General features: G+C 31.4%; 2 protein-coding genes across 2 annotated transcripts; one reads left to right on the top strand and one right to left on the bottom strand.

Annotated features, from left to right (window-relative positions):
- Positions 1 to 568: 568 nt before the first annotated feature.
- LOC110609347 (glucan endo-1,3-beta-glucosidase 12) lies at positions 569 to 2,540 on the bottom strand. Its single transcript, XM_021748864.2, has 4 exons — positions 2,149 to 2,540; positions 1,244 to 1,711; positions 1,124 to 1,154; positions 569 to 1,033 (listed from the first exon to the last, which is right to left on the bottom strand). The coding sequence occupies exons 1-4, from the start codon at positions 2,213 to 2,215 to the stop codon at positions 856 to 858; spliced, it is 744 nt and encodes a 247-aa protein (XP_021604556.1). The 5' UTR covers positions 2,216 to 2,540; the 3' UTR covers positions 569 to 855.
- A 4,031-nt stretch (positions 2,541 to 6,571) lies between these two features.
- On the top strand, positions 6,572 to 11,332 carry LOC110609344 (ribose-phosphate pyrophosphokinase 4). The gene is made up of 8 exons (XM_043954059.1): positions 6,572 to 6,850; positions 7,308 to 7,467; positions 8,614 to 8,929; positions 9,520 to 9,615; positions 9,792 to 9,860; positions 9,949 to 10,077; positions 10,732 to 10,831; positions 10,969 to 11,332. Exons 2-8 carry the CDS (start codon positions 7,331 to 7,333, stop codon positions 11,097 to 11,099), a joined length of 978 nt encoding a protein of 325 aa, XP_043809994.1. The 5' UTR covers positions 6,572 to 6,850; positions 7,308 to 7,330; the 3' UTR covers positions 11,100 to 11,332.
- Positions 11,333 to 14,150: the final 2,818 nt, after the last annotated feature.

The raw sequence follows: 14,150 nt of genomic DNA, 5'->3' as shown, positions 1-14,150 counted from the left end.
ACTCAATCCATTCAATTGGATTCTTAAAATTGAAATTGCAATGTAAAACTTTTCAAAGCTTAAATGTTTCGATTGAGATAATAAGTCAATGCTCAAATCACCATCATATTTGAGTTATTAATGAGGAAAACAATTGATGAAAGCTACTTATGGTTAAAAAAATTACTATCAATCAATTTCTATTTATCTTTTATTTGAAATCAATAGTTTTATAAGAATTAAATTCAAGTAATTTTTTAATAATAATTTTTTTAAATACTCAAATGATAAAATCTAATATCTTTAATTCAATGGTGAATCCGTCCTTAATTGTTTAGGGTTATAAATAATAGAATCATTTTATTACATCCATAAAAGGATCAACTTAGCTCTAGCATTTAATCTCATTTATCTTAGTTTTTATTTTCCTCTTAATAACCATCGCAATGCCTTAGAGGACAACTCTTTTTCTGGTGCTTAATTTGATCTTTATTATCTTGTAAATTTAGAGATTTATATATATTTATTTATACACATAAATAATTAATTCAATAAAAAATGTAAATTTAAATCTACAAAACCAAGCTCAGAGTCAAAAAGCCAAAATGCAGTGATAAAAAAAAATTAAAAATTACAAGAATAATGTCCAGATCTAGTCTAGTTCCCACAGCCACAACCATAAGGAAAAAGGGAAAAAAAAACAGAAGAAAAAGAAAAAAGAAGCAAGCAAGCTGCAGAACTTTCTTTGCCACTAATTTACACATGAAAATAGAAAAAATAAAAAAATAAAAAAACTAGAAAAACCTGTAAGCCTCCATGTATGCTTCCGAGTCTGCTCTAAAACATAGACTACCAAGCAATTAAGAAAATTGCTGTTTAATTAAGGAGGAGGTTGTAATTAACAAAATTGCTTAAAAGCACGACACATGTAATTAACCTCAAATTAACATGATTATTGATTTGGGCAGCAGCTGGCGTCGAAGGGCTTGAAGGTACTGCTCCATAAACAGCTGCCCCATTTGAATTTGTGGTGTTCAACACTGACGAGCTTGTGCTGTAGTTTTAATTCATCAACCCTAATTAATTAATTAATCATAGTTTCATAATAATTTTTTAATTTAATTAATTAGTGGGAAAATTTTACCTAGTCGATGGATACTGACATGTCCCACTGCCTGAAAAGAAATATATATATTTTTGAAAATAAATTAGTAGAATATTTAAAAATTAATTGACTGATTAAAGAAAATGTTGCAGAACTCACTTGGATCGGAGTTCGTAGTAACCGCAGTTCCTCCAAAATTGCAGCTGCTTGGAATTGGATCCTTCTGATAATAGCTATTGAAGGCAAAGGAAGCATGATCACGAAGAGTATTAGGATTGTAACAACTTCCACCGCTCTGAATCGCCGAACAATCTGCACCACCGTACCCACAAGCGTAGTCCAATGCTACTTGTAACGCCGTCGGAGATGCACTTGGGCTCGCTATGCACCAGCTAGCTCCAGATACAGGTGAAGATGTAATGGCGGGTGTAATCATGGGCGTCATGGTTGCGGGCGATGTAGAATCTGGGTCTGAATTCGGGTTCATTATGGGAGTTGATGAAGTTGGAGTGGTCGGAATTATAGTCGGAACGGTGGTTATCGGAGTGGTAATATCCTTTTGGCTTTTGGAAACAGAAGTGAGATGATTTTGCTCTGTTCCATGGTCTAGTTTGCTAATTCTAGTACCTGAATTTTCAAGTCAAAATTAGAAAACTGGGTTTCGTTTAACATTATAAAAATGAAGAGAAGGAATTATTTAAAACATTTTTCAAGATCTCATTGATTTTTTTTAACAGCAGAAATGTATATAGTTAATTAATAATCAATTTGCACCAAGATCTAGGACAACAGTGCAATTAATATGAGTATCCATCTGGAGTAGGCCAACATAATAATTGGGAAGAAAAAAGAAAAGGAGAAAAGTTCTGAAGAAGCACCATCAAAAGTTTGAAAATCTACTTAGCTTAATATCTCAGTAGAAAGGAATCATATTTGAAGAAACAATCATCATTTCAGAAAAAGAGAACAATACCCACAGGGAAAAACCAATCAAACACATAAAAACGACAAACTAACGATTAACGATTGTATTAAGCAAAAACAAGAGAAGAGTGAATCATCACCTGAAGAGTGAAAGAGATGAAATAGGAAGAATACCAAATAATAAATGAATGTGGCACCCATATGCATGAGCCTAGCTCAACAAAACCCTCTTTTATTCTTCTGTTTCTGGTTCTGGTTCTTATATCCTTGATTGGAACCCACAAAACTTCATTTACAGTGATGTTGGTTGATGGACAGGAGGAGGGATCTTAATTGATTTACAGAGAAGTAGCTGGGGAAGATGGAGAGGGAGTAGGGAGGAAGAATTGAGAAAGGAGGAGACATGGAGAAGAGGAGAGTGCAAGCTAAGGGAAAGAGGGAAAAAGGAGGGAAAAGGTGAGAAGAAGGTTGAAAAAAGAGACAAGTGTTTTGGAATTTAGGTTTGGTAACTGGTAAGTGGCGTTTGTAATGATGATTGTGTTGTTTGCGTTTTTCTCTCTTTTTTTTTTCCTGTTATATATTATTAATGTTTCTGCTTCCCCTTAATAATGCATATCTCTCTCATCATTTATATTTTATACTGTTCTTTTATCCCATGATTTCAGTAATAAATAAATACATAAAAAATATTTTATGTGAAAAATATGTTTTTATGTTTTATACTATAATAAAATGAATTTCTCATTCTAGTAAGGGAAATTCATTTTTTATAAAATAACTATATTTTACCAACTAATTTTTAAATATTTTAATAAAAAACATTTTTTTATTAATTAATTTTGTTTAGTTCGCTAAATGTCATAAAATAAGAAAAATAAAGATCAATTTGGGTCTGTGGGATATGGTCTGATCTAACCGGGCAAAGTGATAGTGTGAGGCTCAAGATCTCTTCCTTTTTCTCTCCGTTGCTTTTTGGTTATTATACATATTATTGTTATTTTTTCTAATTTTTGGGAAAATTTGCTTTTTAATATGTAGTTGTTATTCCTGTGCAGGTGACACTTTCTTCTCAAAATTTCCACTCAACGTGGAATAAAATAAGATAATGATTCCTTGTTTGTAAAGAGTGGTGCATATGTTTTTCAGCTAAATTGGACATCTCAGAAATGCCAAATCATATTGAATTTATCGCAAATTGGGTAATTTCTAATATTTGAATATTAATTTTAAAATCAAATTTTTTTAAAAAACCAGGATAAATTTCATGTTAATAAATAATATATATATATATAATCTGCAATGTAAAATTAATAACAATCAATAATTGCTTTCGTTTGTCATCAATTTTAAAATTTTTTGAATATTTAGTTCTGCCATTAATTCAAAATCCTCCCATGCAAATCCAAAAGTCAAAAAGAATAGAAGAATTATAAGCATCATGAAACACAATTATTAGGTCAATAGTGGAGAAGAATTTCCCAAGTCTATATGAAACTTAGTTCGATCATCAGAAGTATCCAAAGTTGATGGAAGGCACCAACCTCAATTAGCTCATTACATAAAGCATTATTATTTATGGATAAAAATTTAAAAAAACAAAAAGTTTTTTCTTGAATATTAATGGGCATATTATATTGGGCATTTAAATATTAATATATCATTATTTATTAAATGAAATAAAAAATATAAATGAAATAAATATTTATTAAAAATATTTTAGTTTTTCGCTATTTCTTATATTTGCTAATATTACAAAAACGAATTTATATTGTTGTGAAGCTCAACGTCAGAAACGGTAAACTCATATCTAATTTGGGCAGTATCATAAAAAGTTGAAATTTAAATTATAGTGTTTAATAGTTAATTGCCACTAATGTCCAAATTTTACACTAATCACAAAATTCATGTTCGTACTATGATCGTTCCAATGGCAACAACTTTATATGAGTGGGCACTGGGCAGGGCCGCACTACACTTATCATAATAAAAATAATATAATATAATCTTTTTTATAATAAATAATTAATAAATTAATGAAAGTTATTAATATAATGTTACCACGTATAAAAATATAAATTAATTATATATATAATATATATATATATTTAACTAAATTTTTGTATGATATGATATGATATTGTTAAATAATAAAAATATATAAAAGGACTAAAAAAAGTGAACCATTCAATATTCTATAGCAGCACTTTTGACGAATTGAAGAGCTTTTTTTCGATTCATGCATTTATAATAAAATAATTATCAAAACACGCAGAATTCGAAAATATTTTCGAATTCTGTGTGTCAAACGGATGAATTCGACAATCATACTGTCGAACAAGTGAGTTTAACAGTGTGAGTGTCGAACAAAGAGCAGTTCGACACTTTAATTGTCGAACTGCCATTTGGTTGGTGAACTGGACATGTTCGGCACTTTGGGTGCCGAACATGTCCACAAGTTGCTGCTGAGATGTATGGACATGTCCATGCATGTCATAAAAATATTTTAAAATTTTAAATTATTATATTTTTTAAAAAATATTAAATTTTATTAATTTTTTATTATATTTATTTATAAAAATATTAAATTTTATTAAATATTAAAAAAATTTTAAAAAACTGAGATTGGAATGTTCGGCACGTTGAGTGCCGAACATGTCCAACATGCATGACCCATGCATTCCAAGCATGGATATCTCATTCATGCACGCAACATTGATGAAATATTTTAAAATTTTAAATTATTATATTTTTTAAAAATATTAAATTTTATTAATTTTTTAATTATATATTTTTTAAACATGTTAAATATTATAAAATATTTAATAAGACTAAAACATTAAATAAAATTAATACTAATCAATTTATATAATATTATAATATTAAAAATAAAATATTTAATAATTTTAAAATAATTAAAAAAATTAATAATACGGTTGAAATATTTTAGAATTTTAAATTATTATTTTTATTTAAAAAAATATTAAATTTTATTAACTTTTTTATTATATTTATTTATAAAAATATTAAATTTTATTAAATATTAAAAAAATAAACATAAAATAATTATTTTTAAGTTTTTTCATTAAAAAAATAAACATAAAATAATTATTTTTAAGTTTTTTCAAATTTTTAAGTTTTTTAAATTATTAATTATTTTTAAGTTTTTTTTAATTTTTTAATATTTAATAAAATTTAATATTTTTATAAATAAATATAATAAAAAAATTAATAAAATTTAATATTTTTTTAAAAATATAATAATTTAAAATCTTAAAATATTTCATCAATCTTAAAATATTTCATCCATCTTTAAAAAATTAATTAATTATTATGCATGGACATGTCCATACATCTCAGTAGCAACTTGTGGAAGTGCCGAACATGTCCAGTTCACCAACCGGCAGTTCGACAATTAAGGTGTCGAACTGCTCTTTGTTCGACACTCACATTGTCAAACTCACTTGTTCGACAGTATGACTGTCGAACTCATCCGTTTGACACACAGAATCCGAAAATATTTTTGGATTTTGCGTGTTTTGATAATTATTTTACTATAAATGCATGAATCGAAAAAAAAGCTCCCAATTGAATACCTTGCGTATACAATCTATTAGTATTTTTTTTTTTAAAAAAAAGGAACTGTTTTTTCTTTTCTTGGATTTAATATTGAATAGTCACTGAATGATTGGAGCCCAGTCGGTGGATCTATCTCATCGGCTGTTGCCAGGGGCAGGAGACAGAGTCCATAGCAATTGCAGTCTGAAGTTAGCCTCCTAACCATTGACCAAAAGGAGAAAACTTGCCTAGAGCCAACATGTCAGCATCTCAGCCTAACCATGTGAAGCCAAATCTCATAAGAAAACTCGCCACATAACCACATATTTGCAATACTAATTAAAATAAAAGGATGGACTAAACTCAGGTTATGCGCATATCCTTTATTTATTTTAAAATAAGGAGGTGGCATCAAAATAAACTTAAGAAGAAAATTTGAGAAAAATGCTATTAGCTTTCTAAATTTTTAGAAATTTATTAGTGTATATTTAAAAGTTATTTAATTAAAACATTTTTATGTTTGTAAATTTAAGTTTTTTTAATTAAAAAACATTATTCATATTTATAATTACATTACTCAATCTCTATAATTTCAACTATTGTTTAATATTTATAAATTTAAATATCTATTATAAAATTAAAGTAAATTAATTAACTTTTTAAAAATAAATTTAAAAATTTAATTTTATAAAATATATGATATTTTAATTAATTAATTTTGAAATACGGAGATTAATTTATTATAAACTCATGAATCTAATTATACTTTTTCGAAAAAAAATTTAAGAGATTTTTTTGTTTTTTTTATCACTCTGGAGAGAGAAAAAAAGCCCTTCTGTTTTTTTTGTTTTTTGACAAAATTTTCATTTGTATAACCGGAAATACGGACAGTTTCTAGAAAGCACCCATGCTAATTTTTATTGCAGCGCGATGTCGTTTTGCTTAAAAAAAATCCAAAAAATTCAGGAACCCTAAAGTAAAAAGGGTTTAAGAAAAGGGGACCCAGACACCCAGTTTCGTTGTTGACCGTCAAGACAAGGAATTTTTTCCTGTCTCCACTTTACAGTCTCCGCAATTCCTTCCCAGTCGCCTCGCCTCTCCCTATTGCAGCATCGCCGCTCTCCTTCAAGCACTTCTCGCCTCTTGGACAGCCTGTCGCAGCTCCGTCTCTCCCTATCTGCAGCTGTTAAGACCTCGTTTCTGCCATCTCTTAGCCTCGCCTCGCCTCGCCTCGCTGACAGTTTAACCTCTACTCTCCGGTGTTCTCCTTCCGGCTCTAGGCAGTTGGCAAGTTTTGTTTTTTTGTTTTTTTTTTCAGCAATTCTATCATTCTAGGATTTCTCCTCCAAGAAGAGTGGTGAATGTGAAATTCCATTTTTTTAAATTGTTTTGTCCGCCCATGAAGAGTTTGTCTATAGGCACAAATGCCGCCATTTGCGTACTTGTCCTGAATTGGGTTTTTTAGGTGACAGTTTTCTTCTGGCCTTCAGAACGATTTCTAGTACCTTTTTTTTCTTTTTTTTTTGTTACCAAGTTACTTGGATTGAACTTGTCAAGGATTTGCGTTTTTTTTCTTGTGGTTCATCAGTACTTGTGAATTATTCACTAATTTTATTTGCAATGTTCGTTTCAGTTCGGTTCTATTTGTACAGTCCAGTTCAATTTGTATTTTCTCTTAATAAATTCCGGTTCAGCCGAGCATGAATAGCTGATGCTGAAATCCATAGTATCTTAATATTGTTAGGGCCGAGAAAGATAGAAAAATAAATGGACAAGAAGGTAGAAAATCAAACTCAGCTTCACAAGAAGCAAGTCCATCTCTTTTACTGCGCAGAATGTGAAGACCTTGCCCGTAAAGTCGCTGCTCACTCGGACCTCATCACTCTCCAATCCATCAACTGGAGGTTTCTATATTTTTGTTTTGTTGATTTTAGCGGTCTTGTTCTATTTTTTTGTTTTTCTGCCATGAACGTGACGTGTGTAATTTTGGTATTCTCTTTTACTAAACTAAGAATTAAATGAATGACTCTCTTCTTTGTTCTGATTTCTTCTTAGCATAGAGATGGATCAGATGTTTGATGTTGGATTTTCATGGTAAAAAGAAATTCTGTTTTCAATAGAAAAGCCTACACACTTGTATGGTAATGCTTGTGATAATTTTTATAGGAATGCTAGGAAGAGTACTTCCTGGATCCTTTTGAATGCAGCAGTCTTTTCCCACTATAATTGGGTTTCTCTGGAACTTTCCTCTTTCCTCTATAGTACTTAAGGTTTACCATGAATGCAAAATTAGCTGACTTACATTTTTTAGGATTTGAGTTTTGGTTAATTTAAGCTATATATTCTCCAAAATGTTGCATAAAAACATATCTCCTTTCTTTTAAGGGAGAAAGGGGACATCAAACTCTGTATCTTTTCTTAAATGAGATACTCCAGTATTCTGCCAGTGAACGTAGACAGTTTGAACTCAGACAAAAAAGGGTAAAAATTGGGATATTCTATATTATATTTATCTTATCTACATGATACAGAAGGATTCATAAAAGCTACCCTGACAGCTAGGTAAGAGTATAGTGGAGTTGAGCACTTCTGATGGAGAATTGTGACACTTTACAAGCATTTTACACACCCATCTGCTTTCAAAACAAGTATGTCGTGCTTAGAATCTCTAATGTCTTAGTCTAGATTTTTTCTTGAAAGTTTGGCCTTTTGCTCCAAATTTTAAAATCCAAACCAAAGAATACACGCATGCACACTTGATCAGAGGTGCATCAGATATTAAGTATGCAACAGTTGCTATGAAACTAAGTTTTAGTAATGAATTGCTGATGTTCTAGTTAAGCAACTCTTTCTGGCTATAAAATTTTACTTCTGCCTATTTGTATTGATATCTTTTATGGGTTCTTAAATTCCTTACAATACACGTAAATATTTTTAGTTAACAGAGCAAATGACCATCACATTGTAGTGTAAGATGTATTGCATATTAGCTTGTAGGTGTGTGAGTTTATATGATATGGAATAGTGATGAGTTTCTTTTCATTTATCAGGAATTTTGATGATGGGTTCCCAAACCTTTATATAAACAATGCACAGGAAATGCGAGGTCAACATGTTGCCTTCCTTGCAGCCTTTAGTTCCCCAGGAGTCATCTTTGAACAACTTTCTGTCATATATGCACTTCCTAGGCTGTTTGTTGCTTCATTCACGCTAGTTTTGCCATTCTTTCCAACTGGCTCCTTTGAGCGAATGGAAGAAGAGGGAGATGTTGCAACTGCATTTACCATGGCAAGGATACTTTCAAATATTCCCATATCAAGGGGTGGTCCCACTAGTTTAGTCATTTATGACATACATGCTCTACAGGTTTTTCTCCATTATCTTTTATGTTATTTATTTATTTGCTATTTTTTTTAAAAAAAAATTAACTGGGATACAATTATTCTACCTTTTCCCATTATAGAAGTGTGGAGTTTACTAAGTGTTGGCATTTTGTAATTTATCCTTCAATATCCACGGTTCCTTTTTGCTTTATTTAAATGTATAACCTCTGAAGTCTGACCATATTTTATTATTTAGTTTTAGAGTAAATCGAAATTCTTCTTGTGTCATCTTCTATTGTAACCATTGGAACATATTCTTGGATTTGTTTAGTTTTGTTGTTGAAACTGTTGCTAAGAAAGCACTTTCTGAAATATATTAGTTGGAGAGTATTAACAATTGATTGACTTGTTCTAGTCAAAAGAACTTAAAAAAAATAAAACATCTTTTCCAATTTTTTTTTTCAACAGCATCTGAAATGATGTTTTTTTTAAAAATTGTTTTCTAGCCTTGAATTGTAATGACAAATAGGCTCTTAATGTTTGAAGTTACTTTTGATATTTTCTATCAACTGACAAGAGTCTGTTTCTTCTTCTTTTAATTATCTTCCCCCTTTTTTTACAAAAAATATGCAGGAAAGATTTTATTTTGGGGACCATGTCTTGCCTTTGTTTGAGACTGGGATCCCTCTGCTAAAGCAACGTCTTCACCAGCTTCCTGACTCTGATAAGGTTTGTTGCATAAAAATATTGCCCTTTTTTTTGGTTAATTGCTCTTGTTATGTTTCTTGCAATTGTTGTGATCATATATGTCTGTTCCCTTGAGCATTCATTAGCACAATAGCAGTAGCTCGGTTGCTGCCAATTATGTATTTCTCATTTAATGGCTTTATTCCATTATCTTTCAGATTGTTGTTGCATTTCCAGATGATGGAGCTTGGAAACGATTCCACAAGCTGTTGGACCATTTTCCCATGGTTGATTTTGAAATTTGCTTAAGTGGACTAAATAATTTCACATTGCAATTGCTGTATGGTCTCACTAACTCATGTTTTTGAGATTTAGGTGGTGTGCACAAAGGTTCGTGAAGGTGATAAGAGGATAGTTCGACTAAAGGAGGGGAATCCTGCTGGTTGTCATGTAGTTATTGTTGACGATTTGGTGCAATCTGGAGGCACCCTTATTGAGTGTCAGGTATTCATAATCTGTCAAAACCCTCCTACCCCAAAGTAGTTATTTTTCTGCGACTTGTTAAAATAAATATTATTTAGTTTGTAACTAATGCTGTTTCAAAATTATTCAACGTCTTGCCCTTACTGTGTTAGTTGTTTTATGTAACCCATGTAACTTGTAGAAGACAGCATTTGCTTCTCCTATCATATTTATTTTTTCTTTGAATAATGGTTTTATATACTTTGTTTTCTTTCTTCCCAAACTTTCTTGTTGGAAGCTGTTTCCTTGATCAAATTCTGCTGATAGATTCTTGTAGTTTTGAATTACTTCTCATACCATATTTACTTCTCATTTCCATATATATTTTTTTCCAATCATGTTAAGAGAAAATTCATCCATGTTGAATCCTACGTTAGTTTGAGATAGGTAATGTGCTCTTATAAAGAGTTTTAGGCACTCTTTTCTTCAAAAGCTAGCTTTTGGGATGAGTTAAGTCTGACCCAAATTTAATAAGATATCAGAGCTTCCCTGCCGATGTTGAGTCTCCCATAAATATTTCATGTTCCGGCGTAGTTTTTAGGCACTCCTTTCTTTGATCTAACTTTTGGGTCTTGATTTAATAGTGAACTTCTACAACTTGCCTTTTATTCCCTGTTCAACTTTTTTTTTTTCCAGAAAGTATTGGTGGCTAATGGTGCAACAAAAGTGAGTGCATATGTCACCCATGGTGTGTTTCCTAAGCGCTCTTGGGAGCGTTTTACTCATAAAAGTGATGGTAAGACCTGCATTTTGTCATTCATACACACCATATAAATTTTATTTAATTTATTTGCTTATATTTTGTGCATAACATTTTTAACGTTCAACAATTATCTGATCATATTTCCATTTGGTTTCACTTTTGAAAAAAAGGCTCGGGAAGTGCTTTTGCCTATTTTTGGATCACAGATTCATGCCCTCTTACCGTCAAAGCCATAGCAAATAAACGTCCATTTGAAGTTTTGAGTCTTGCTGGATCTATTGCAGATGCTCTGAAAATATGAGCAAGGTACTTGTCTGGGTTTTCATGTGGTGGGATGTTAATGCATACCTGTTATAAATAAAAGCGGATATGACCCCTCCGCATCTCCTTGTTTTTCTCATAACCCCTTTGATGATTCTGGTGATTTTTCTATAAAAAGAGAATTCTCCAATACTCTTCTCAACTGGTGTTTCATGAAGATTAACGGTAATCCTCTTAAAAGAGTATTAATAATATATCTGTTTTGATACGGTACTTTCAGTTTAAGTTTTGCTGACCTGAATTCTGATCTGAATGATGATAACTTTTTCAAAGGACCTTGTTGGCCGTAGGAGTGCTGTTCTTTAATGTTTGCAGACTTGCAGTAGAATACTTTTTTGTTTTTTTAATGATGTGTGTGATTCTATTTTGCTGAAGATTAATTAGTTATGACATGCATTCATGAAGTTTCTTGAAAGTGGATGTTAAATAACCCTAAGGTCCTGTTCCGCAATGCTAGCGGTTGCAGTGGATAGTTGTTTAGATAGTATTTAATCAAATGTTGTAGAATAGGTTCTCATAAATCACCCTCTCATTTACTATTACCAAATAATAGTGTTTTAATTGAATTAAAACACTAAGCATTACTTTAAAAATAGTTACTGAACTGAAAGGTAAAAGTATAGAGAGATGAGGAGGCATCGAAACATAAATGTGAATGTGATTATTCTTTGTAAGTAGGGGTGTAAGTAGGGTTTGCGCAGTATTCGGTTCAAACTGAAAAAATTGATCGAATCAAATTGATTTGAAATTTTGGTTCGGTTTTTTATATATTTTGGTTCGGTTCGGTTTTTAATTTTAGAAATTTCGGTTATTTCAGTTCGATTCGGTTTTGATCAGAAAAAACCGAAAAAACTGAACCGAACCGATTAGTGATAATAATATGTTTTTTTAATAATATAGAGAAATTAAATTATATTAAGATTAAAATATTTTAATTAAATTTTAAAATATTAAAAATAAAGTGTAAAAAATAAAAAAATTATTAAAAATCGAAACCAATCAAATCGAATCGAATTGAATCAGATCGGTTTGGTTTGATTCGGTTTCTGATCAAAATCGGTTCAGTTCGGTTTTCATAAACACTAAAATTTCGGTTTTTGGTTTATTTGGTTTGATTCAATTTTAAACCGAATTGATTGAATGCTCACCCCTATTTGTAAGCACTTTGCTCATCTTTATATTTAAAAAGAAATAATTAAAAAAATCAATGAGCGTGAAGATTATTATTTTTTATGCACAGTTAACACAATTATTCGAGTATTTGCTTTTTAATAATTGATTATGCGTGAAAGTGGGCCCATAAAAGTTAGTGTTTATATGTTAACGTGTGGACTGTTGAGGATGCACCCAAGTCTATGGGCAGTGGGAGTGGGCCTCAGTTCTTGACGATCACAAACTCAAAGCAACAATTCACGTGGCCACTTTCCCTAGTGGCTACGTATGGCTATGGTGTAATACTCTCAACCCTACCCTCCTACATATGCGTATGCAGTATGCCCGTAAGGTCACGGGTGTTGACCAAAAGGGCAAATACGTAAGTATATCCTTTTTGTTTTGTTGTTTTCGGAAAAATGGGACTACCGCTTGCGTATTTAGATGCATGATTTCATATCCTCAAGCGATTAAATATTTTTAAAATTATGATTTTTTATTATTTTAACCTCTTTTCTCTTTCGATACTATTAAAGCAACTAAAGGTGATTGGCCAATTGTTTAATCTCAGTATTATAAAATTTTAGTTTAGCTCATTTTAGTTTATTCTGTTTAAATTAGTTATAAATTTTAATTTGAGCTTAATTTAGTTTCAACATTAAACTTGTTTTTATAAAATTTATCGATTTATATAAAACACCGATGTGAGGTTTTATGATTTTCAGTTAAATTGAGTTTAAATTAATTTAAAAATATAATAATTTTTCTAATATATGGAGGGATGAAATGGAGTATGAATCCAAAAATTATTGAAGGATGGTGAGTAGTTTTGAGGGGCAAGCTTTAGGGTTTAGGTAAAGGAAATCCATGTCTTTAATACATTAATAATCCTTTGTTTAATCATGATTTGGGGTAGACTTCAGAAATCACTGCATATTTCTTTTGCTTGTCCATCCAGTTATTTGCTTCTCTTTATGGTTATCTGTAACGACCCGGAATTCTATCTGTAACGACCCGGAATTCGGTCTGCTACCGGCACTAGGATTCAGGTCGATTTAAGGTCACCGATATCCGTAGCAAGCTTGCTATACTGTCTGTATATCTGTAAAATCTCATACATGATCATACATTTTCTGTAAAAACATAAAACTGATGCTCTAAACTAAGGCTCAACCTGTGCATGCACTATCTCTGTACTATAAAACCCCTTACTAGAGCTTGCTCTAGATGGGTTCAACTCATACTCTGTTAAGCCTGGTTTTTCACATACTGATACAAACATTCACAGCACGGAAATAGACCATGTTACAAAAAGGATTTACAACATGGGTCAAGCACAATACTCTACACTATACAAGACTAAACCATTTTACAATATTACATGTCCACACTATGCTATTACAATATTCTTTACTCTTCTTGTACCCTGCTGACTTCCCTCTGACTCTGATCCTGCAAGACTGGGGTTAAAGGAGAGGGATGAGCTATACTAGCCCAGTGAGTAGAACAAATAAAATATGTTCATAAACATGCTCACATTGAATGCATCACATCACAAGTAAATCACTCATCTCAGACGGACAGATTCAAAATTCCCTTTGTTCTGTGTCCGGCCCGCGAAGGAGCTACTCAGGACTTCTCTACGCACCCTATGGTGCTTTGTGCCCGGCCCTTTCAGGGCTCCTCAGGACTTTACTCGGAGGGCTAGTGAATCCAAAACTATGTCCGATCCATACAAGCATAGAATAATGCAATGCGTCACATTAGTGTATTCTAGTGTACTCAACCTATTACATATCATGATGCATGGAACATGCTAAAAGCATTTAATGTCTCAATGTAAAACAGTACGTTTAGTTCCACTCACCTCTGGCTGACT

The sequence above is a fragment of the Manihot esculenta genome, chromosome 2 (assembly GCF_001659605.2).
Source record: "Manihot esculenta cultivar AM560-2 chromosome 2, M.esculenta_v8, whole genome shotgun sequence".
Classification (NCBI taxonomy): Eukaryota; Viridiplantae; Streptophyta; class Magnoliopsida; order Malpighiales; family Euphorbiaceae; genus Manihot; species Manihot esculenta.
This window is presented reverse-complemented; position numbering and strand designations above follow the sequence as displayed.

Bases quoted from the DNA above. Each gene is read 5' to 3' on its own strand.
- LOC110609344 (XM_043954059.1), top strand. From the start codon at position 7,331: ATGGACAAGAAGGTAGAAAATCAAACTCAGCTTCACAAGAAGCAAGTC. The intron at 9,616-9,791 runs GTTTGTTGCATA...ATTATCTTTCAG, and splicing joins AGCTTCCTGACTCTGATAAG to ATTGTTGTTGCATTTCCAGA. The intron at 9,861-9,948 runs GTTGATTTTGAA...TTTGAGATTTAG, and splicing joins TGTTGGACCATTTTCCCATG to GTGGTGTGCACAAAGGTTCG.
- LOC110609347 (XM_021748864.2), bottom strand. From the start codon at position 2,215: ATGCATATGGGTGCCACATTCATTTATTATTTGGTATTCTTCCTATTT. The intron at 1,155-1,243 runs GTGAGTTCTGCA...ATTTCTTTTCAG, and splicing joins TACTACGAACTCCGATCCAA to GCAGTGGGACATGTCAGTAT. The intron at 1,034-1,123 runs GTAAAATTTTCC...TTAAAACTACAG, and splicing joins TGTCAGTATCCATCGACTAG to CACAAGCTCGTCAGTGTTGA.